Source organism: Curcuma longa, chromosome 11 (genome assembly GCF_044706935.1).
Source record: "Curcuma longa cultivar G26 ecotype Majalengka, Jawa Barat chromosome 11, ITB_CL_G26_1.1, whole genome shotgun sequence".
NCBI lineage: Eukaryota > Viridiplantae > Streptophyta > Magnoliopsida > Zingiberales > Zingiberaceae > Curcuma > Curcuma longa.
The window spans coordinates 6,502,333-6,526,136 of NC_133871.1; the positions used below are offsets into that span (position 1 = coordinate 6,502,333).

Sequence of the window (23,804 nt, forward strand, 5' to 3'; positions counted from 1 at the left end):
TGAATTTTGCATCTACAATAAGGGAGTACAATCCTTCCTAATCCTCTATGTCAATGATATTTTACTTACTAATAATGATGCTCTAATGTTTTAGTTGATCAAAACATGGATCTCAATAAAATTCTCCAGTAAAGATCTAGCAAAGACAATTTGTATATTAAGTATAAAGATCTATGAGGATAGATCTTAGAGGTTGCTAAGACTCACCTAGATTTCCTACATAAACAAAGTATTGAAGAGGTTCAACGTAAGAAAAAAATCTAGAGTGGATTGCTCCAAATGTTGCTTGCTATTGCTTTTTCTAAAGTCACGTGTTTGATACAAGCTGAAAGAGAAAGAAAGAGTTAGATTCCTTTTGCTTCAAAAATATGATCAATTATATATGTCATGGTATGTTTAATATCAAGTTGACCCAAATGAAGGTCACTAGACTGCAGTCAAGAACATCCTCAAGTACTTGAGAAGGTCTAGGTCTAATAATTTCTTTTTGGTGCATGGAGAAGAAGGTGGAGAACTCATATTAATATTCTTGGATGTGAGTTTTTAAAGTGGCCATGATGACTTACATTCACACTTTTTATTTGAATGGAGGCACAGTAAACTAGAAGAATTTAAAGGAGGCAACTACAAAAGTTGAGAATATTCTAGCCATAGAGGTTGCAAAGGTAGAAGTTTAGATTTACAAATTCATTGGTGAACTTGGAGTAGTTTCAACTGTTGTTGATCCAATTATAATTCATTGTAACAACAATGGAGTCATTATGCAAGCTAAAGATGCTGGTGCAATTATGCCCTAAGTGGTCGTGTTCAATCATGTTTCAATATTTTGACAAAGAATTTTAAATTAGGTTTTTTGCTTGGGCTAATGTTGTGCACATGGAGTTTGCAAGGACGGTAACATGCACACACTAAGCTTATATAGCTTGTGATTCGATCAGGTTGAGTTGTAATGTTGACTTAGCGTGGTCAAGATGGTTCAACTCAAGGCTCAAGATGCCCTCTGAAATCTGGAGGAGGAGGATATGAGACATCTGATAGATCACAAAATGAGATTGGAGTTGGTTTGACAACTTTGACGAGAGTTGCAAGAGGTGGACTTCGTAGGCAATAGTGAAGGATCATACATGGAGCAGGTCGTAGGTCTGATGCATCTGAGGGACTAAGGACTTGACGGAAGGTGAACTCTTGAACAACATAAAGCTATGGCAACTAGAAGATAGTGAGTTGTATGAGATTGTGTGACTTGTAATTGTTGTGTTCATGTTTTCAGGTAATGTGAGCTTGATTGAGCCTTCGATAGGGGATTATGAGTTTTTAATCATATCTAAGAATGAGCTTAATCTCAAAGGATTATGAGGGCTTATGAGGTGTAAGTCGAACAAAATCTAAGATCAAGATAACTTATGTTTGTTTTAGTCAACAAGGATACTTAGTTGACGACCGAGTCTATCAGAATCCTGTCTCAAGCAAAGACTTGGTCTTTATTTGAATTCAGTCAACTCGTGTAACTATTATACAAGATAAGCTTGTTGTATCGGCTAGCTAAGTTGATTGAACATGGATGAGTCTTAGATCCTCATGGAGTTGACTAAAGATAAAAATCATTAGTGGATAAGCTTGTTATCTTATCCGACTCAATTAATTGGAAACGTTATCAATTAACTAGATGCAAATTCAGTCGATTGAATACTAGTCAGTAGAAGTTATCCCAATGAATTGTCTTATCATCTATTTAAATGCACCCTTATTATTATAATAGGTGTGCAAGGGGGTCTTGAATATACAATTCGCACATAGCAAGTATTCACTTCTCTATGCTCATTTTAAGGCTTTTGGTGCTCATGTTTGGTAATATCTTTCTTGTGCTTATATTTTATATTTGTAAGAAGATATTCTATACAAAGTTTCTTCACCTCTCTTATAGGAGTTTTTTCATAGTCAGAATTTCAAGTTTAATCCATTTAACAGATTGCTAAGTCGTGGAGTAGGACCTGGAGGTTTGAATCACACTATATCTCTGAATTAGTGAATTGATCTTTGTGCTTTTTAAATATTTTTACTTGATAATTTCTAAAACATGATTGAAAAAGCTAATTTGTGTTTTGACGTTGTAATAACCTAAGTAAGAGAAAGAAAATATTTTATTTGCAAGTTAAGGTGTTATTTGCCCCCTCTAACATTTGATATTACAATCAATGATCCCTCCAACAAAAGTATCATGGTTCCATTTATGATCTAAGCATATTCAAACAATTCCACATGGTCAAAGAGTTCATCACGAGTAATACTTAAGAATGTGCTGCCCCAGGAGATACAGACCATGCTGAAAACAAGTTCCAAATTAATCAAGAATGAGCCAGACTTTTCTCATAATCATTATTTAATTTAATTTATTATTTTTTTAAGGATAGGATATACTTGTTAGACAAAGATAAGAAACCAAAATAGACGAGGCAACAACAATAAAATCCTATATCAGATACTACTGCAGCAGGTGTTGATAAAGGTTATAAGAACTGCTTGCATGTGAATGGCACAAAAACAACCAAACTAAAGTATTGACCAAGTTAACCTACATCAAGAAGCTTTCTCGGTTTTAATAGAACCAAAGAGTTTAGATATGTCAGAATGCTTACGAACATGATGAGGGCATTTGAAAAGTAGGTCTTGAGCCTCTGAATACCTTCCTTCTTCGAAGAGGGACTGGAACACATGTAAATAAACCATAGGGGATGGATAGTTGTTCATGGTCACTGCTTTCAGAAATTCCTTAGCGTCTTCAATTGTCCCATGCCTGGATATATAGGAAGGAAAGGGAGCTGAATAAGGAGGAAATTTATGAACCTTCATCAACCTCAGAATCTTCAATGCCTCTTCTAGCATCCCTGATCTCAACAACTGTTGAATCAAGAACTTATAAGTTTCTTGCCAGGGCTTCACGTGTGCTGTCTCCACCATCTCATACAAAAGTCTATAACCAGCATCAGCCATATTCTTGCTGCACAAGCCTCTCACCATAACGTCCAGAACATCTCCATCAGCTTCACAGTTCTTTTCAATCATCTTCGCAAATAGCTCCTGGGCTTTGTCGACTTCACCAGCATTGAAGTGACCTTGTATCAGGACCGTCCAAGTTTTGACATCAGGAATGCAACCGGCAATCTCCATTCCATCGAACACATTGCGGGCATCTTCAAGTCTCTTAGCTTTACAGAGTCCAAAAACCAACTGGCTATACGTGATGTTGTCCGGCTCGTAGCCGTCGAGCTTCATTCTCTCCAGGATCTCTTCGGCGTCATCAAACTTGCCAATTGTGGTGAGAGAACGATGGATGCCATCGTAGACCACCTTCGACAAGGAATACCCAGCTGCCTCGTACTTCCTCACGACTCTATGGACCAAGTCGAGATCCGGAGCGCCGCTGAGCGCAATCTTCCTCAGCAGAATGCCGCAGTCCTGGATCGCCGGCTTGTAAGGCCCGTCCATCATCAGCTCGTACAGCTCCACCGCCGCGTTCATCATCTTGTGCTTGATGAAATGCCTGGATACTTTTACGTACGTGTCGATGTCTAGCTCGTGCCCCTTGTCCTTCATCTCCTGTATCAAGCTCCAGAACTGCCCCATCGACTCCTCCCGGGCCAGCACCCGGATGAGGGCATTGTACGCGACGGAACCGTGTTCGTAATCCGACCTCCTTTCGGCCCACCGGAAGAAGTCCAGGGCCTTCGCAGGACGATCCCGGACCTCTCGAAGAATCTTGGAGACCGTGGCCTCCGAAAAAATGAGGTCCAACTTCTCCCCCACCTCATCGTTCCAGTTCTCAGATTCGAGGATGGCTGTGGCGGCAGCAGAGACGGAAGCTTCTGAGGTGGCTTCTTTAGCTGTCCGGTGGTAGTATTTGGAGAGCGCGTTGGATTCGCGGGATAGCTTGTTCTTCTTGAAGCTGGCAAGTAGGGTGAAGTAGGTGCCTTGGTCGATGGCGTGGCCAGCGTCGCGCATAGACTTGAGGAAGGCCCAGAAGTCGGCGAGGTGGTCAGGGCAGCAAAGGATGCGGAGCATGAGGTTATAGGACGGAGGGCCGGGGGCGAAGCGGTGCTGATCCGTAACGGAGCGGAAAAAGGACAGAGCTTGCTGGGGCTTTCTGTCGAGCTTGTTGAGGACGTAGAGGACGGACTCCTGAGTGAGCGGGGCGCCGGCAGAGGAAGGAAAGACGGCGTCGGCGAGGGGAGAGGCGACGGCAGAGGTGGAGAACCGAAACGGAGAGGAGAAGTGGAGGCGGAGGCGGACGGAGGTAGAGCGAATCATTGTGTTCGCTCGATGGCTTGCCTTGTTTGAACGAACGGCTTCGTCGAAAGAACGAAATGGTCGTTTTACACTACACACCTACTTTATAGGGTTTTACGATACTTTCTATTTGGATTTTCTAAGTATATTATCAAAATAGCGTCATCCGAGTCCATGAAAAAGCCGCTGAATATCAAGTAGGTTGTATTTGGTCAACATTATAGATTATATGTAATATTAATTACGCTTTAGTGGTTAATTATAATTTATGATAAATTTTATTTTTATTAAAATGTAATATTAATTATAAATTATAATTGTTATAAAATCTTACTATAATATCAACTAAATTAACATTGATGAAAATTGATTGGGATTTTTTTTTTGGCGTCCTATGTGACTTGCAATTCCACATTCATTGCATGGATCAAAAAAGTGTATCACTACAATCTCTTTTTCCTCAATTATTAATGAAGGGATCTATAAGCATTTTAGAGGTGACAGAGAACTCAAATAAGGGATCCATTGTCCTCCTAATTATTTAGCATCTATGTAGAGTATATGACATGGTTACTACAACATATATTAAGCTTGGATTTTCACGTGAAGATCTTTTAATTGCCCATGGAGCAGCAGATGACGTTATTCGCCACGAAGGGAAAATGATAAGCGTGCACAGAGTTGTTTCTCCCAATTGGAATGAAGGAATGCCAAAGATAACACCAACTGATAAGAGCTCACAGGCAACGATTGATTTGCTAAACCAATTTTTTTACCACTGGTTCTGTTAATTGAAACTAAGAGAGGACATTTTAAAACAAAATAAAAAATATAGAAGGTATTTCAACAATATTAAAATCCTAATCATATTTAAGAAAAACGGCTGAACTTTGAGAGGCATTTTATTTTTTTTTCAAAACTAGAAGTTAACAATTTTGGTGTGTGCTGTGTGCGCTTGAGTGCATGTTCCTAGCATTGCTGTCGAGCAATCTGAACATATTTTTGTGTTTCTAGCCCTACTGTTTACCAATCTATTAACATATCAAAGCAACAAAAAACTCATGAAATTAAAATATGAAACATCAACAAGACATCATAACAATTTCTTAGCGTATGAATTAAGTGTACTTGGAGAAGCTTACTACAGTTGTTCAGCTTGGTCCGTCGAATTAGACTGCAAGGCAGGAAACCAAATTTCAATCCGAGTCCCCCCAGTACTGAAGGCAGCATCAAGGATTCGGGGGGAATTTACACGTACAATGCACCCATAGTTCTCTAGAATTTCGCGAGCAATGGTCAGCCCTGCAATGAAGTTCCAGGTTATGTTGTCTTCGACCATACCTTCCGAAACAAGTTCCGCCCCAAAAGGTGCGAGTGAACGCATTTGGGTCTGCAAGTAATGTAGAAATAGATATATCAGGCAATTCAAGTTTTACATGAAGGGAATATATATGAACATGAAACAGACTCTAATCACACTTGAAAGAAGAAATTTAGTGTTAAACACTGCAGATATACATGAAATAGACTTCAAATACAAAAAGATTTCAAATGAAAGTGGTCTCAACATTCTCATGCCACATAATATATACAACAATAATAGAGCATATGTCCCAACTATTTGAAGCTAACCATGTCCTAACTATTTGAAGCCAACTACATGAAGTTCTCGACAGTCTGAAGTTAGCTATCTGGCGCCAGTTAAATCCACTCTTTACATGTCATGCTGAGAGACCAGCATAAGTGTGGATCAACCAGAAGTGATTGAGCTGAAAAAAGGAATCAGAGAAACAATGCAATAGCCAAGACTCACAGGCTTATGTGATCATTGGCACACCATTCAAGAATAATGACTTGGATCATCCTCCTCATTTCTAAGTGTATATTCACGATAATTCACCTAAACCTCTTGAATTACATGAATTAATCTCTATTAATGTAACCTTTCATGTCTCTCCTTTCTGTTTAAACTCCTCATGTCTTGTGAATGAAATTCTTCTGGTCCCTATCACCTGTCCATTCTATTAATTTGCTTGCAGGACTGTCAGCACTAGAGTCTCAACAATTAATCATTTTTTGCTCATTTTCTCATCCATCGAAGAGTTCTCTGTCCTCCCTAATCAAATACTTAGGAGAGCCAACAACCCACAACCCAACAGTGAGCTCCTTCAGCAAACAAACACCCTCCTCTCAATCATGATAGTCAATTTCTTCATTGAGCATCAATCTGGTAATCCATCTTGAAGTGTTGCCCTACCATTTTCTCCACCTGTGATAGAGGTTGAGCCAGACGATCACATTTGTTCCTGCCCCAAATTGCCAGAACAAACAGAGGATTATTCCCGTGCCTATCATCAACTTCCACTCTTCCAAGAACCAAAAGGGGAGTCATCAACAGCTCCCACCTGCATCTAATGCCAGATTCACTCCTCACAAATCCACTAGAGATATTTCTCTCCAATGAACCCCAAGATTGTAGTAATTTGAACCACAAAGCAATCCTAGTCGCTGATAGATCCTTTCCTCCCATTGCTTGCATTAGGGGTCATGCCTGTTCTAAATGTAGCAAGCTTCACCCATGCCCACTAACCCATGCCTGATTTAAAGCACCTCTGTGTACAGTCTTTCTGATTCCTGACACAATGAAGTCTTTCCTCTCCATGAGGGTTACATCATGCATGGCTCACCTGATGCTTCTCCTCCAATCTCACCTCTTTGGAGATCTTCTCAACGTTGCCATCATTGTTGGAGAGCCAATCTAGCCTCCACTTCTTTCACCATTGAAGAATGTCACATTGAAACCTTTTTGTTTGTTCTCTCCTATTGTAGATGTCCTCCACCACTCAATATTACTACTATATTGCTCGCCTCAGATGCAAAACTAGTGTTTGGGTAGACTCCTGTTGCAACTACAACCACACAAGCTGTTAGTGTTGGAAAAATCATTGCTCAAATACCTAGATTTGCCATGACTGAGGCTTTGCAACCCAGATCAATGACAATCTTCTCACTGCCACTCACCTCCATCATTCATAGCTTCACTACTATTCAAAACAGTAGCACGCCACTAATCTGCACCACAGCCCATCGCCAACCTGTCTCAATTGAGACATGGCGCATGATTGCCACCCACCCATTTTCAACAATTGAAGCATTGAGGCTCAAGTGATGAATAACTAAGATAGCCCTCCTGACCTCCTTGATTCCTTTAGAATTCAAAATTATAATAATATCCCAAAACTAAAATCATATGTCAAAATTGAAATTATCTCATTTATAGATTTTACTCTACATACTTGATACCTTAAATTGCATTTCTCACAGATTTTTTTTGTAACTCTTCCTCATTATATTTAAGAAGTTCAAAATACAACGATATTCCTAAATCATAAACAGATGTCAAAATTGCCATTCTAATTGAAGTTATCATGTTACTCAGAGAGATATTATTCTATCTACATGATACCTAAAGGTGCATATAGCTAACTCATTTTTTACCTCATGTCAAGTTTCCAATAATTACTTCTACATGAATGCCGAAGAACAATTGCAATATATGAGATATTTTGCAATATTATTAATGTGTTCAAGGTTCAAAATCTGAAGGCGTGTCAGAAAATTGGTCTTTAACTAAAATGATATGATTTTAATACCATGACAAAGTTTTGACTTATAGTGTCAGTGAAGAATTGAAAGTGGAAGGAGGAAGGAAATGAAGGAAGATGACGACCATGTATATAAGTTTGAACTTTATGTCCCACCTAAAATGATATAATTTTGATATTATGTTGTCCGGATACAACCTACAAAATTATAATTCATCTTAGCATCCATTATAGCATGCCAAGAGATATTAAGCATCAGCATAACACGATACTCATCCACATAATTGACACAACAACATAAGAGAGATTACCTAAATATTATAGAATTTAAGTAATTTATTAGAATAATACATTTCGACCATATTGCTTGGCATGATATAAGATTTCAAATCATGGTCCATTTTGTAACTTAAATAACTAAGGAAAATTGTAGATCTATTGTTTGTGTAGATGGACATATCTAACCCTACCCTCAGAAAAAAAAAAGGGAACTCAAACTCTGAAGGAAGAAAAATTGAAAAGACAACTTTATACTTACCATGTAATGCATGTCAGGGCCATCATCATCAATTATGACTAAAGCACCGCCAGCAGGTGCTTCAGCTGCATATATCTGAACTTTCCCACCAATCTGGGTACGCAATAAAGCCCCTTCTATCAGATTACTAAGTGCTTGTCGTAAAGAAGACTCTTCAACAGCAACTTCTAGGAACTGAGAAAGTTCATTGAGCTCCAATCCTCTTTGCTGCCTAATGGCCAGAGGCAATGCAGCCCCGACCAGATCTTCTAATATATCTGAGACAATGCATGGTCTGCCTGACATAAACATCAAAGACAAATGTCACCTGGCCTAGCTTGTGACAGACCATAAACATCAAAGACAAATGACACCTGGATAGTGAACCTTTCTGATACAGTATATTCATAATATGGGAAATTGATAGAATAAGACTGTCTTTTGGAATACAAATTTCAAGCTGTAGGGAGGACTATGAAAGCAAGAGAGTAAAAGCCCTAGATTCTTCAAAATACATAACAGAAAAGAGAAATTGAAATAAAAAAGTTATATAAGTCATACAAAGAACACCAACATCAGATGTTCTCTAAGTCATAATGATTCTCCTGGACAAACCAAGCCATGTAATGTAGCACAAAAATATTCTATCGGGAAGTTTATATTTCAGACATTTTTATAACAATAGAGCTCCTGTTTGTTATTTTGTCACAAGGTTAATGTTGACCAATGGAATTCACATATCTCCACAATGGTATGATATTATTCACCAAATCATATTGGCATAATATTGTATGATACTAAAATTGTATTAGTCCAATCAAAAAATGATAATCTAGTTTGAGATCTTAAATCTTAATCCATTTATAAATTTCCTAAAGAGGGTAGTTTCCTTGACAGTGAGAATAATTTTGAAAGAAAATTTCATGACTGAGCTCTGATTTTATCTCAACTGAATATACAAATGCACAATTCAAAATTTCTTTGGAATTTAATGCGATATAGTACCTGATACTATTTCGTTGTAGTGGTACAAGCCAAAGTGGCGGCATAGGCATCTCTAGATCCTTCTTTCCAGAACTTAGTGATAATGGTAGTTCCTTCTGTGAACTATATGCATTAATTACGCTTGAACCTTTATCAGATGGCAGTGATCTCAACAATTCTGGATGGCTGGATTTTAAATCATGGGTCTTCTTTAGTGTTTCTTCATTGCATCGTGCTATATTAACCTGGAAATAACCCAAAAAGCCATTAGAATCAATTCATAGTGTATGCTAGGAAGCAGTAACTTGAACTTGCTAAAGCCCTAATTTCACAGAAGAAAGAAAATCAAGTTAATAAGAGCACTTTTGAATCAAATTGGATAAAAAGCAAGCTGAACTAAATTATTGCCAACTTAACATCCTAGAAAAGAAACTAATTTTTAGAAACTATTGGTAGTAAAAGTAAAGGTTGACTAAATTAATTTGTACAGATTTGGTGAAATTTCATAAAAATCTACAACTATTTTTAAATTTGAATGTGTGAGAAAATTAGATAGCTGAAAATAGTTATTAATGGTTCAAGAATTATTCAAGATGAATTAAATAATTTCAAATAGTTTAAATATTAAACAATATTGACTATTGATTGAGATTTAGGATTGGCTTCACATTTGGATCTAGCCAAAGATATCTTGTGAAATTAGGATAGATTAAAATTTCATACCAAATCACCTTGCACAACCGAAATGTTTCATTATGGGCAAAGGATGACACACAACACAAGGCGACACAAAGTTAAACCATTGTGTCGCCCATTTTGGAAAAGTACCACCCATGTTGTATAGGACCTTGTGGTACTTAGCTTTGTCCTAGTCAGCTCGGAGGGAATCCAGAATCTTGAAGTGAGGATGGACTTTGCTGATCATGCAGAAGAGTGAGAGGAGATTGAGAGGCTATAAATATCTCAAATTAAAGAGATGAAAGCATAAAAAAATCATAGGAGCTTCAAGCGTCAGCAAAAGTGGAAGTCTCCGAACAGATAGGTTGTGACATCCAATGACGTCATCGTATGGAGGACTTAGGCAAGGTGTCAAGTAGAATTATAGAAGTTGTCAGCTTACCAACTTCTTGATTTGGCAATCACGAATCTGAGGCAGCAACAATGCAAGAGGCATTGATAGGATTGTAGAAATTGCAATTCCTATTTGTGAGCCATGGAGGGATCACCCTTAACCCTCCATAACTATTATATTATAATATTATACTTTTATAATATAATACATATTATATATAATATAGATGTTATATTATGTATTTATATATATATTTTTATAACAAATGTTGTATATTATACATATTAATTATTTAAATAACATGAATTATTTAATACAATAATTAATTTATATTTTAATAAATAAAGTATAAATTAAGTATTAATTAGATAACTTTTTATCATTGTATTAATTAATATTTAATAAACATCTTATTAGTGTGGATATTTTTATTATTTTAATAATCTCATTTTTTTTAATGATGTATAGGTAGTCAAATGATACTGAAACAAGAATCCTATAATCCAACATAGAGACATGAATGTCAACTACAAAATTGATTCCACTAGAAGCCTTTATACTGTGATATCATGGGCACAGTGGTGGAGTCACATCCTCAAGCAACATTTTGTTAGTTGGATATCCAAATGTCTAAAAATGTTCAAAACTTTCTTGAGAAACCTATATATATAAAAAGTCAAATACAAACAAAAATAATGCAAAGAGTTTGATAGATGAGCTTCAAGAGAATCCGTCCATGATAATTTAAAGGTCAAGGCGATGATATCATGGATGACCTAGATTTTCTAGTTGCTCTTCATGCCTCTTGATCCAAATATAACTACGAGCAAAAAATATGTCATGGTTGTGTCATAGCTAGTGCTAAAGGAAGTGACTCAACTGGTGTTAGGTGATACTGGTTCGATTACTATATTAAGAAGTGTAAGTGTTTGTGTTCCTTCATCATGAGCTAACATTGGTCATTTCTTACCTTCCACAAGACAAAGGCATGCGGTAGATAGGATAGCAAGTACACCAACATTGGTGATACTTACAAAGGAGAAGAAGAAATTCATCGATTAAAATATTGTCAATTTTTTTTACACACTTCAATTGAATTTCGCCTAATACAATCAGTTTTAAATTGCTAGTCCATACCTAGACGAACAAGTAAAGAGATCAAGACATAAATACTATCATGCAAGTAGTGGGTCGTTATGGAGTTATATTCATATGCAATAGTTGTACAAGACTAACAGAAGTGAACATCAACAACTTTCTACTATATTGCAATAGCATGGTGATATAAACAAATCTATTGATGTAATTGCATAATATCATGATGTATCTTACATATATCACCTAATGCATAATATAATTTAAGAGATAAGTGTAAATAAGTGTATGTAAGTAGTCACAAATAATGATGTCAACTTCAAGAGAGTTGAAGAGCTATTAGAGCAACATCTATAATTATTCTAAATGTTTAAAGAACAAGATGAGCTTTATAAATAAGGTGGTTTCAACAATGAGGAAAATTTTAAAAGCTCAAAAGAGAGAGAGGAAGGATTAAGAGTCTAGATCCTAAAATTTTCCCTATAATGACACCTAAGGACTATTTATCTTTAGAATGTGTCATCATTATTTGCTAAATTGCAATGCTCTAGTTGGATTATGTGATGAGGTAGCTATAAATTAATATCTTCTATACCCAATCTTTTAACTTTGTTTAAGATAAATGTTGGATTCCTATTAGTGGGTTTAACAAATAGGTATTTATTCCATCATAGTGATTCCTCTCATAATATATGTTCTTAATCGAAGGAAAAGAAACCAAAGTGATAAAAATTCATCAGAAGAATCATTTCATGGGTTCTCTGACAAGATTAACCTTGGTGAGGTAGACGGAGTCTTGCAACTGTTGTAAAGCGTCTTTCATATGATCACCTTGCACAAGTAGGTCCTCAATAATATCATATGAAATCTGCAATAGATTATAGGAAACAAATCCTATTAGGCAAATAGCTAGAACATGCAAGCAGAGCAAAATTACAATACAAACCTCACTTCTCTTTATATGAACAGATAACATTTTTGTCAGAGCACTGATACTAGAAAGAGGACCACGAATCTGTAAAAACAATTAATATTAGGTAGCAGACCAAACCAAGGATATTTAAGCGATGTGGAACAAGACTAACTTGTTCAATCAGATGATTCATTCTGACATTATTTTGCCAAGATGACTGTTGAAGAAGCATTCCTTTCTGTTTGTTGATGAAAAGAATAAAACACAGTAAATGACTGAACAAAGAAAGAATCCTGCAAGGAAAAAAAAAGAAGAGACTAATCCTTTAAGATAATAACATTGTAAGATGATACAGCTGTGAAAACATGCTCCCCCAATGAAAAAGAAATAAACAAACATAACTATTTCAAACCATAACTTATATTTGGATTAGGTAGGACACTGGTAGGCTAGGACAAGTTATGTCTAGCATTAGTGCATCTGCAACCAATCAGATGTCATGGTCACTTCATAGTTACAGAGAGCAGTAAGTCCAGTCCAAAGCCAAATCTCTCCTTAATGAAAACCAAGTCATGTAGATGCCTACGATTTATCTAGGTATTTGGCATGAAAATAGACTAACCAATAGATAGATCTTATAACTGATGAAAGATAAATTAACAAAGTGGTACATTCCCAACAATTTCTGAAATCTTAACTGTTCTGTATATCCAATAACAGAAAGGAAAAAAGAAGTACATCAATGCATAACATATTGAATTATCTTTAATGCTTAAACTAGAAAGCAATTAGTGAAGGCGAAAATAAGCCCTACAATAAAAAGGGTAATTCACTAAGATCAGTCTTCAGTCTGCCCAAAACTTCCAATCAGTTAAAAACAAGAAAGCTACATGGACACAAGTCAACTTCAGAGTTTATTTCCAGAAACCTTTGCCTTGTATTTAACATGCTTGATGGTTAGTTATCATAGCTAGCTAAAAATCTTCATTTTGTTTACTAAAAATGGCATTTCAAACAAAATTCAAAATCTTGAGTTGTGCCGAAGTTTCGATCTTTGACTGGAACGATACTGTTTCGATATCGTATCGATATTTCGATGCATGGTGTCGGTAATGGATTGAAGTTGAAGAAGGAAAGAGATGAAGCATAGAAAGGAGTTTGTGTCAAGCATGATTTTAAATCTTGTAGTTTCCAATATTAGAAACGAAATTAGACCTTTCCTTTGTATATGAAAGGTGCAGAAACCTAAATATATAATAGTTCAGTTCCTTTGTATATGAAAGATTTAAAATTTCAAGTCGTACTAGAGTTTCGATATCTAACTCGAACGATCCAATTTCTGTATTGTATCTTACCATGCCGACATGGTTTTGATAACTTAATTAATTAAATAACTAATAATAACATAATTAATTTTATTTAATATAAATTATAATTAGTAATTAACTTTTTATTGTAATTAATTATTTACTTAATAAGTAATTAGATTGTTGATTCATGTTTAGTCTTTTGTTTACTTTTGTTGATTCATTTGGACACTTTAATTTTTAGAATTAAAAATGTGCATATCCATTTAGTTTAAATTTATATCTTTAATTACTTGTAAACACTATACTTCTTTTATTTTAAAATAATTTACACTTATAATCTATTTAACTTTGTAGAATACTTAAATAAGCAACAAGAAATGAGATATTTTATATTAAATTAGTGTAGGTAGAACACTTGAATGAGCAACAAGAAATGAAATGTTTTTAGTATTCTATAAATTTGGATATTTTTTGCTTTCAAATTTTGTGAAATTGAAGAAATTTTCAGGATTTAAAGGTCTGAGAAGCTTTCATTTTGATGATGTAATTTTGTTAGAAATAAACAAATATTTTATGTAATTATGTGAAATTTATTTATCAACATTTGATAAGCACTTTAAGCATTAAATATCATTTTTTTATATTCAGTACCTAAATAAAAAATTATTGGATGTCTTGAAAAGATAGCCCAGTACACGAAGCTCTCGCTAATGCAGGATCCCGAAAAAGGATCAAACTGCATTGGGTATATTATACGCAGTCTTAACTTACATTACAAAAAACTGTTTCCACAACTCGAACCTATGACCATACGGTCACATACGTTGAAATAATTTAAAATTCTATCATTAATTTTAATTTTATTTTATTTGTTATATGTAATTATAAGACAAAAAAATAAAGAGATTTAAAATTTTGCAAATTTCAAAACCAAAAACATTATTTTAAGATTAAACTAGATTTTAAAATTTCTAATCAAATTTACTTAATCTTATAATGATGAAATTTAAAAAAAAATAAATATATAAAACTCAATTTTGACTCGACTTAATTAAATTTGAAATTTTAATATTTTTTTGTTAAAACCACATTTAAATTTAAATATATTTTTTTTTAAAAGTTTATGTCTGTCACAATGAAATAAATTAAAATTAGTGAAAATTTTTAATTAAATAAAATATTTATTTAATTAAAGTGACATGTTGAAATATAGTTATTTGTTAATGTTCGAACTAAAGTAAACAAGGACAAGAAATTCGATACAATCTCATCGAACTATTGTTTTCTTATTGTTTGTTCACATAATCACTTGATCTCTCTTGTTAACAAAGTTAGAACATAAAAAAAAAATATTCATTGATGTTAAATACCAAATTTTATCTAATTTAAATTTTTATATTTTAATTTTAAAAATATAATCAATTAAACTAAATGAAATTAATATTTTAAATTTTATGGTTAGGATTGTAATCGAGCCAAGCTTTATATTGTTCAAGCTTGTTTAATAAGGTAATCGAGCCAAGCCGAGCCTAAAATAAACTAAATCATTGAAATGGTTATTCAAGTCAGGCTTGGTTTCTTTTTTACGAGCTTGAGTTTGGTTTAAGCTTGGCTTAAGCTTGGTTAGTTGAGATATTATCGAGTTCTCAATTCAAGCTTGTTTGGTCATTTGAAACTTTTATATTTTTAATCTTGTTTAGTTGGTTAGTGAGTTTAATTTTTGAAAGCTTGTTTGTTTATTTACCATATTAATAAAAGTTTAACTGATGAACATAGTTCAAAATTTTTATTCATGACTATCACATATGTTCTCGAGTTTATTCATTTAGTTTAACAAGTCGTTCAAGTTTGTTTATTTAATTGACTTTGTGAATGTTGAACAAACATAAACAAACTCTTATCAAGCCAAACATCAAGTTTACTCGCTAGCATTTAATTCATTTACAGTCCTATTTGTGGTCAAGTGAAAGTTGACTTTGGGTCAAACAAAGCTTATCAAATAGATATGGTGATTAAGATCAAGTGGGTTCAAACTGGACTCAATTTGAATTTATTTTGATCTATTTAAAATTAAACCAATTTTATAGATAAGATAGACGGGTTCAATCATATTTATTTAGCCTAGTTGTATTTTATAAAGTTAGGAATTATTTATTTATTTATTTGCGCATATATATACCTTTTATCTTCATCCCTTCCCATCCCACACACCTACATCCCACTCGTAGCCATCTACGACTGCCCACTGCTGGTAGCCAAGCCAGCCAGCCATGACTACCAGCCTCCTGAATGCCTCATCGTGCCTACCACCTACAACGACGGCCACACTCACTGCAATTGCACCCTTTCTCCCTAATAACTTCTTTTTATCCTCCTCTCCTTTTGTTTTTCTTTTTTTATTTCTTTTTCCCTCACTTGCATCGGTGAGAGGAACAATAAATTTCGCCCGTACGAACGATATGGCTCAACAATTCAAATGCTTGTTGAGTTGTAAGTATTAAACTAGTTTGCTCAATTTTTAAGAATGCTTTGTTCAAAGATAAGAAATATAAATAATATTGAAGTATATAATTATACATTTTTTATAACAATTTGACAATTAATACAATGGCATGTACGAGTGATTTAACTATACGAGATACATGTTATTTGAATCATCATAAAAGCTAGGTTTGGTGTTCATATGGGAAAAATTATTTGGTGTAGTATAAGCATAATGTAAGAAATGCAGGTTTGAGTTGATAACGCTAAAACAAATAAATTTAGTGGTCTGAGTAAGCTGGGAAGATTTATATAAAATAATAGAAAAAGAATGAGGAAAGTTTTGAGGACTCTTGGTTTGACTAGCTAGCTGTATTCTCTTCTATAATTTTATATAACAAATCACAGCGTCAACTCCAAATTGTTGGCAGATTTATGTCTTTTGTAGTTTTGTTATTGTTGACGTAAACACTGCATAAGGAACAAAAAAAAAGTAGAGAAGAAGATACCTGATCCATCACATATGCTGTAGCTAAAGATCTAGAAATAATAATAGCTCTTGATCTTTTTTCAGTTGTGAATTGTTCGCGAGCTTTTGTTAGATCTTCTCTGAAAGCTTGAATTTCCAAGGGTTTCTTATTAGAATATGGTGTGTTGGGTAAAGCACCGTCATCAGATGAATAAAAGGGCACATCCTTTTGATCATTATCCAGATTATCACTTGTGGCTAAATCCATCTTTGGAAGCTCTGCAACCAGAAATCCTACTACAAATGGATGTTTCACCATAGGCAGAACAAGAGCTCTACTCTCAGATATAACCTCTGCCTACAATCAACCACTATGAACCATAAGCAGATGACAAAATGGAAAATTATTGTCAAAATATGTTGGATGCCAGCTTAGCTAATATACTTGCTGTTTCAAGAGAGCAGCTTCTGCTGCCCGTAAACTAGCTGGTACAGTGAAGTTGCCAACTAATACCACACAGTCTGCACCTTCAGACATATCAGTTGTTGGATAATTAGAAACACAACGTAGTTCTAACTGATTCATTACATAACTACCAGCTGGCCTGACATACACCTGCTAAGATATATGATGACATGAATAGAAAGAAGCATTCACAAGATACCTGCTAAGAACTAGTATCGAGATTCACCACAATAGACTGTAGAAAAGTTTTTTAAAAAAAACATAGAAATCATGAAAAAAAAAGGAACATCTACAGTTAGGCATTCTATTTAAACAGAACATTAAGTGAAGAAACAAAAGTATGTTTAATCAGTAAAAGCTTGTATGTTGGTTGGCTTAAAAATACTCAAGGTTGAATAGAAAGAAGCTCCATTCTCATAGTTGGAGAATATATTTAAATAAATCAACTTCATATCAAATGTAGGTTTTATATTTCAAGAGGAATTCTGAATGATTTGTCCTACATTTTTCATTTTATTTAGTTAGAAATGCAGTGTTGATTAATTTTTAGAGATGATTGATATAAACAGAATCAGTATTGGATAAATTAAAAGAACTAACTGATGGAAATAATTATCAATGTATTTATCTTGTTATTACAAGATAAAAAATTATTTATTTGATTATCTGATATTGATTATTAAAGTAAATTATGAAAAATAACAATACTAGATGCATCAGAAGAAGTAGAATTGTGCTGAGATACATAAGGTTAAAATATCATTCAGTGTCTCAGTTATGATCTCCAATTGGGTTTCCTCAATACAATCTCAGTACGATATCATGTTGACCTTGCACACTTAGGCATGCTTCATACCGTACCAAGATCAACATATATGAGTTTTGGTCATATAGTCTTGCTTCACTTTCTATGTGTATAGCAATTAGAAAGTCAAATTAAGATAAACAAGTTATAAAAATATGTCATGCATGTCCACTGATCGAATATCAAAATGACTAATCGAATATTGAATGAGAGGATTGGCTCTTTAAACATCCTAACAAGCTCAATCCTATAAGTTTTCAAGATCAAATAGTGCTTCTAGGACATCTAATATTAGAACTAGTTTCTCTTCATGTCTATAAATAAATCTTTGTTAGCCAATGAAAGTTAGGTTTCGATTGACACAACTATAATTGAAATAAATGCACGTATAGGATATGGATATATCTTAATTTCTCTAACTCCAGCATTAATCCTTTTGTGTGTGTGTGTGTGTGTGTGTTCGTGCTTTCCCTCTCTTTTTCTTTTCTTTTATCTCCTCCATGTGACTAGCAAACAGAATTGAAGGATGAAAATCTTCTTATCTCAGTGATCATGTTGATGCTAAGAAATAAGTGCTTGCTAGATAATTTTACGCTGATCTAATGTCTATTTATCTCTATTTGGGTCAAGGAACTACAAAGAAATTTAGGTTATAAACTATGCTTCATAACCAGTGTTTCAAAAGATGGTAAAGTAAGGTTATTTTCATCATAGTTATAACTGGAATCTCTACACTCTGAACTCATAATCAAAGAAGGAAAATAACCAAGTTGAACCAAGCAAACTATCCAATTTTGATAAAAATTGGTGACCCCAGTCAGACTATAAAAATCCAGAGTAATTTATCGAGAGCTAGCCAAAGTCCAACTATCCTACACTATAAATAAGACTTAAATGGGCAAACTTATAATCTTATGTCCTAAATTTGTGGTTGTGCTTATGATCTTATGCAAGGTTTACAATTTTGAGTCATGCTGGAGTTTCAATTTATAATCGGAAAGATACAATTTCAATACAGTATCGTGTCATGCCAATATGATTTTGATACATTTTTAAATATAAAATATAATATGAGATTAAGAACTATACCATATTATATTATAAAATTATATTATAAGATTAACAATAATTTAGTTCAATATTTAATTTTAAAAAATAATAGGATATTTTATAAGATTAAGAATTACATTATATTTATCTTTTTGTATTTCTATAGAAAAAAATGAAAACGAAAAAGAAAAGATACTTGTCAATCAGGAGAAACAAAGAGGAACATTAAAAAATTAATGAATAAAAGGGGAAAGTAACCAATAAGGAAGAAAAAAGAAGAAATAAAAGGAAAAGGGGAAAAGAAATTAGTTAAAATGAAAATGAAAGGGGAAAGAAATTAGTTGGAAAGGAAAGAAAAAACAAAGAAACAAAGGAAAAGGGGGAAGAAATTATTTGGAAAGGAAAGAAATTAGTAGGAAAGAAAATAAAGGGAATGGGATTAGAACAAAATAAAAAATGGGGATAGAGAAAAAAAAAAACAGTCGTGACCAGGCAAGGCGAGGTCACTGCAGGAGGCCTTGCGGCCTTGCGAGGTCGTCGCAAGATTGTCACAATCTCGCAGCGGCCTTGCAACCATCTGCACACTACTAAAATGTTAACAAGAAGAGCCGTGAATCATTGTTGCCCAACCCTCATCAACTAGTGGTAAACTCTTCTCCTTTTTCATTCTTGTTGGCTTTTATTGGCTCTATGATGAATATGGTGTCATCCTGGTCAGCGGATGAAATAATAAATTTCTCCCATGCAAACCAACACGGCATGAAACTTTAAACACTGATCTTATGTTATCCCACTTATTACTTTGATTTTGTATAAATTATCTTATGTTTGTTGATTAAATTGAAATTCTATTGTATTTTAGAGTATTTACCTCGTTTTTGTTTGCTCCATATTTGTCAAATGTTACTTAAAATTTACAAATTTTATTTTTTTATATTTGTCAAATGTTACTTAAAATTTGCAAATTTTTAAATTAATACATGTGAAACTTTATATCTGTGAAATTTATTATCATATTAACATTTCTATTTATTTTTTTAAATAGTATTTATAGTAAGAGTTCCAATGAAAAAGTATTGCATAATATTTCTTTTTGACAAAAAAAGAAAAGGTAAAAGGCCCTCCCATATGCATTAATATATGGATAGTAAGTCAAGTACATATTGTAAGTAGAAAGTTAATAGTAATATTGAATTGCATAACTATTTTGGAAATTACACAAAAAAAAGATATGTATGAAATAATGAAAAGCTATTATATGTTTTTAAAAAATATACCATTATTATTCATCATTACTAATATTTAGATTAATTTTATACTAACAACAAACCAATTGTTATACTTATGAAAGACTTCAGGCAAAAATCAAAAGGGCACTCCTAATTATCAAAATTCCCAAAAGAGCACCCTTTGCTTTTAAAAAATCAAAAGGGCACCCCACCATTTTTTTAGTACCGAAAGAACTCTTATTCCAACATTGTTGTAGCAGCCACAAAACAGTTGTTGCATGTGGCAGCTACAATGTAGCTGCTACAACATATAAAAATAAATCTTTTTACTTTTTAGTTCAACTTGGTCAAAAATATTATACATGGAGCATTTTAATATAAAAAATATTTACTGACTTGGTCAATATTACTTAAACTTGATTAACATCACTTTAATAAGGCCAAAATTCATTATAAAATTATTGCAGCAGTCATTAATTGGCTGCTACAATAGTGTAGCAACCAATTAATGGTTGTTGCAACAATTTTAAGGCTATTTAGAATATGTTGAAATGATTTTAAGCAATTTTGACCAAGTTGTTAAAGAGTTTTTTATTATAAAAGTGGTTTATATATAGTATTTTTGACCAAGTTGAACTTTTTTTAACATGTTGTAAGAGCTACTTGGTAGCTACTATAACAATGCTGAAGTATTTTCAAGATGCGAAATATGTTGGAGCCTTATTTTGACTTTTTAAAAGCAAGGGGCACACACTTTTGATGATTCTGATAATTAGGAGCGCCCTTTTGATTTTTAATATTTATAATGACAAACATGATATTTAACTTTTAAATAACAAGCAAGCAATTATTTGATTTTATAAAAATTGTATGAGTCTCTTTTGGTGACAGTGATTCAATCTCAACCGAATCATTTCTCAAGTTCGATATGCAATTTGACTGTCGATCTATGGGTTGACCTGTAAATTAGTGACTAAAGCATGGCCTACTCGATCCCCCATTCAATTTTATTACAATAAGTTTCACACTTAGATGCAAAACATTTTAGGTAGCAGTTAAGCCACATGTACTCGAACTATGACATTTATGAAAAACTACACCAATAAACTAAAGAAGGATCGTTGGGTGTGATGACCAATAGCAGCAGATTGATACTATCAAATAGAATTAAGATTGTTCAGAGAGGATGAGATAATTTATGTACGAGAAACACACTAACCGACAAGATGACATTGGGATCGACGACCATACGAAACAAATCGAGTTGATCAAAGCAGATGCGTTGGAAGTCAGGGCTGGGAAGAACAAGCCTGTCCTTTCCCTGCTTCTCCACTCGCCGGGTGAACTCCACGGGCGACGAAGGCGAAGCGCGCTGGATGGCGGCGGCCACAGCGGCAGCGGAGGAGGGGGTCAGAACCTCGGCATCGGGCGAGGGCTGCAGGACAACGGGATGAGACGACTGGACTCGGGTGATTGGCGAAAGCTGGCGGCTTAGGCCCGACTTGGCCCGATAAGGGGAGAGTCTGATGAGGGCCGGAGGGAGGGGATCAGAGTGAACGAGATGGCGTGGAGCTTCCCAGTGGAGGTCCGTGTTGTAACAGCGGGGAATGTAGGCGGCGGGGGTGGCGGAGAGCAGCATCGCCGGCAGCTAGGCGAGGTACGACGGTTTGAGGTGGGGGAGTTGGCAAAGGGAGGGTATGGTTGGCTTGCTGGAGAAGCTGACGCCAGAAGTTCATTTGTTCTTCTTATCCTCTGACCGGAGTGCCCACGGCCCAGCCACTCGGTGCCAACGGACTAACTACGACTGAGTTGGGCGGGGCATGCTGCTGAGCCCAAAAATATAATAGAATCATAATTTTTTTATAAAAAAATCAAAATATTTATTCGATTCGATTTGACTTATTTAAATTTCATTGTGAATCAAATTTATTGGCTAGAAATTATAGAGTGTGAATTAATTATACCATGTGAGAGTTATCTTAGTTTGGAAAATTAAGATAGGATTTAAATTATGTTGTGTAGAAGGCAACTTAGCTTTGGAAATCAAGATACGATTAATTATACCTACGATTGTAAATGAGCCAATTTGTATCAAGTTTTATATTGTTCAATAATTATTTGTGATACTCTAAGGCCATGCAACGTGCGTTCATCGCGCGCAATCACATTCCCGATGGACCCACCACATACATTTTTTTTAAGTTATTAACATGTTTGCTAAGATAACAATCACATTCCAGATCAGCAAGTCGTGTTTGCATATCTCATCCAAGTCAACAAGTTATATTCACGTGACCAACTCTAGAAGCTCGAGGATATCCTATGGATAAGCTCAATTCAACTCCCACTTAGAATTTGACTTCGACTTCTCCATCCAACTCGGTCTCTTAAGCTCTATGTTTAGCTAAGTCTCTCGAGCTCCCCATTTAGCTTGGCCTCCTAAGCTCTCTATTTAGCTTGGATTCCCAGCTCTTTTTATAGTGGTCTAGGTTTAAAGCAATTATCACCGTCATAATTAAACTTCAATTAACCGCCAATAGTAGATCATGGTCACACCCTCCGCATACTTCTCTGGCACACACCTACAAATATTCAAGTACGAGCATCATCCACAAATTCAGAATTTTCTCCTTCTCAAAATTTCTACTTTGCTTTTTGCTTTTACTATGACTTAAGCATCGAGGGTGTTTACTATATCACTTTGGCACTCTCTCACGTTTACTCTAACATGCTATCACCCCTCCCTCTCTGGCGTATCCATCACCTCGAGCCCTTGAACTTGTATGAGCTACGAGATTACATGTGAATTGTAATTGAGGCAAGCAACATCATATCATCACATATCTAGTTGTGACTTGTGAAGTGCCTTCGAGCATGGAACAACGTGTTCCAAATGGTAGTTAATCGCATCTTAAGATATGCGTAGGCTTGTGAGAGTGCAAATTAAGTGAAATTAGGATCCCCAAACATATCTAGTTGGCTAGAGGTGTGCCTCAATCGATTGTAATGTTAGCTCATGAGGTAATTATCGATTCTTTCTCTTAAGATATAGAATATTTTTATTTTAGATTCAATTGATAGGACTCTAGTTCCATTCAACTAGACTTGGTTCCAATTGATTGCAAGTTTTTTTAATCGGTTGAATTTTTAAATGTTGATTCACAATGATAGTCGGCTAGATCATATTTGTAGTCAACTCGAATTCTTCAAAAACTAGAGCTTGGAGACTTTTTTTTTAAAATAAGCTTTAGGTACAATTTTGCTTGATAGAATAAGTATAAGAGTGCATTAATTATTTTGCATCTTCCAACAACAAAGTACTTGAGCAAAACAACATTTAAGGGCTTACAAAGGTTGGATCTTGTACAAGATCGTCATACTTTTGTGTCATTACTCAATGCTATATTTGTACAGAGAAAAAATAATTTATACGAAGTTGGCCATTATATTTCTTGAGAAGTAGAATTTTTTCTTAATCAATTTTGAGAGCAATTCATCAAATGAATTAATAACCAAGTAAAATT

At 34.5% G+C, this 23,804-nt stretch overlaps 2 protein-coding genes across 3 annotated transcripts; both read right to left on the reverse strand.

Annotated features, from left to right (window-relative positions):
- Positions 1-2,455: 2,455 nt before the first annotated feature.
- Positions 2,456-4,305, reverse strand: LOC141841112 (pentatricopeptide repeat-containing protein At3g48250, chloroplastic). The gene has a single exon (XM_074729233.1). The coding sequence runs from the start codon at positions 4,303-4,305 to the stop codon at positions 2,578-2,580; it is 1,728 nt and encodes a 575-aa protein (XP_074585334.1). The 3' UTR covers positions 2,456-2,577.
- A 1,013-nt stretch (positions 4,306-5,318) lies between these two features.
- On the reverse strand, positions 5,319-21,943 carry LOC141838850 (chloroplast sensor kinase, chloroplastic). 2 transcript variants are annotated; one of them, XM_074726447.1, is made up of 9 exons: positions 21,500-21,943; positions 17,176-17,346; positions 16,771-17,088; positions 12,643-12,708; positions 12,504-12,572; positions 12,333-12,425; positions 9,412-9,635; positions 8,428-8,701; positions 5,319-5,674 (listed from the first exon to the last, which is right to left on the reverse strand). In XM_074726447.1, the coding sequence occupies exons 1-9, from the start codon at positions 21,917-21,919 to the stop codon at positions 5,426-5,428; spliced, it is 1,884 nt and encodes a 627-aa protein (XP_074582548.1). In that variant the 5' UTR covers positions 21,920-21,943; the 3' UTR covers positions 5,319-5,425. The 2 variants fall into 2 exon arrangements, with proteins under 2 accessions (XP_074582548.1, XP_074582549.1); XM_074726448.1 differs by lacking the exon at positions 17,176-17,346.
- Between the last annotated feature and the right edge of the window lie 1,861 nt (positions 21,944-23,804).

Excerpts from the sequence above, each read along its gene's own strand:
- LOC141841112 (XM_074729233.1), bottom strand. The coding sequence starts at position 4,305 with ATGATTCGCTCTACCTCCGTCCGCCTCCGCCTCCACTTCTCCTCTCCG.
- LOC141838850 (XM_074726447.1), bottom strand. The coding sequence starts at position 21,919 with ATGCTGCTCTCCGCCACCCCCGCCGCCTACATTCCCCGCTGTTACAAC. Across the intron at positions 9,636-12,332 it reads ACTCCGTCTACCTCACCAAG|GTTAATATAGCACGATGCAA; the intron begins GTTAATCTTGTC and ends GGTTATTTCCAG. Across the intron at positions 5,675-8,427 it reads GCCCTGACATGCATTACATG|ACCCAAATGCGTTCACTCGC; the intron begins GTAAGTATAAAG and ends CATTACTTGCAG.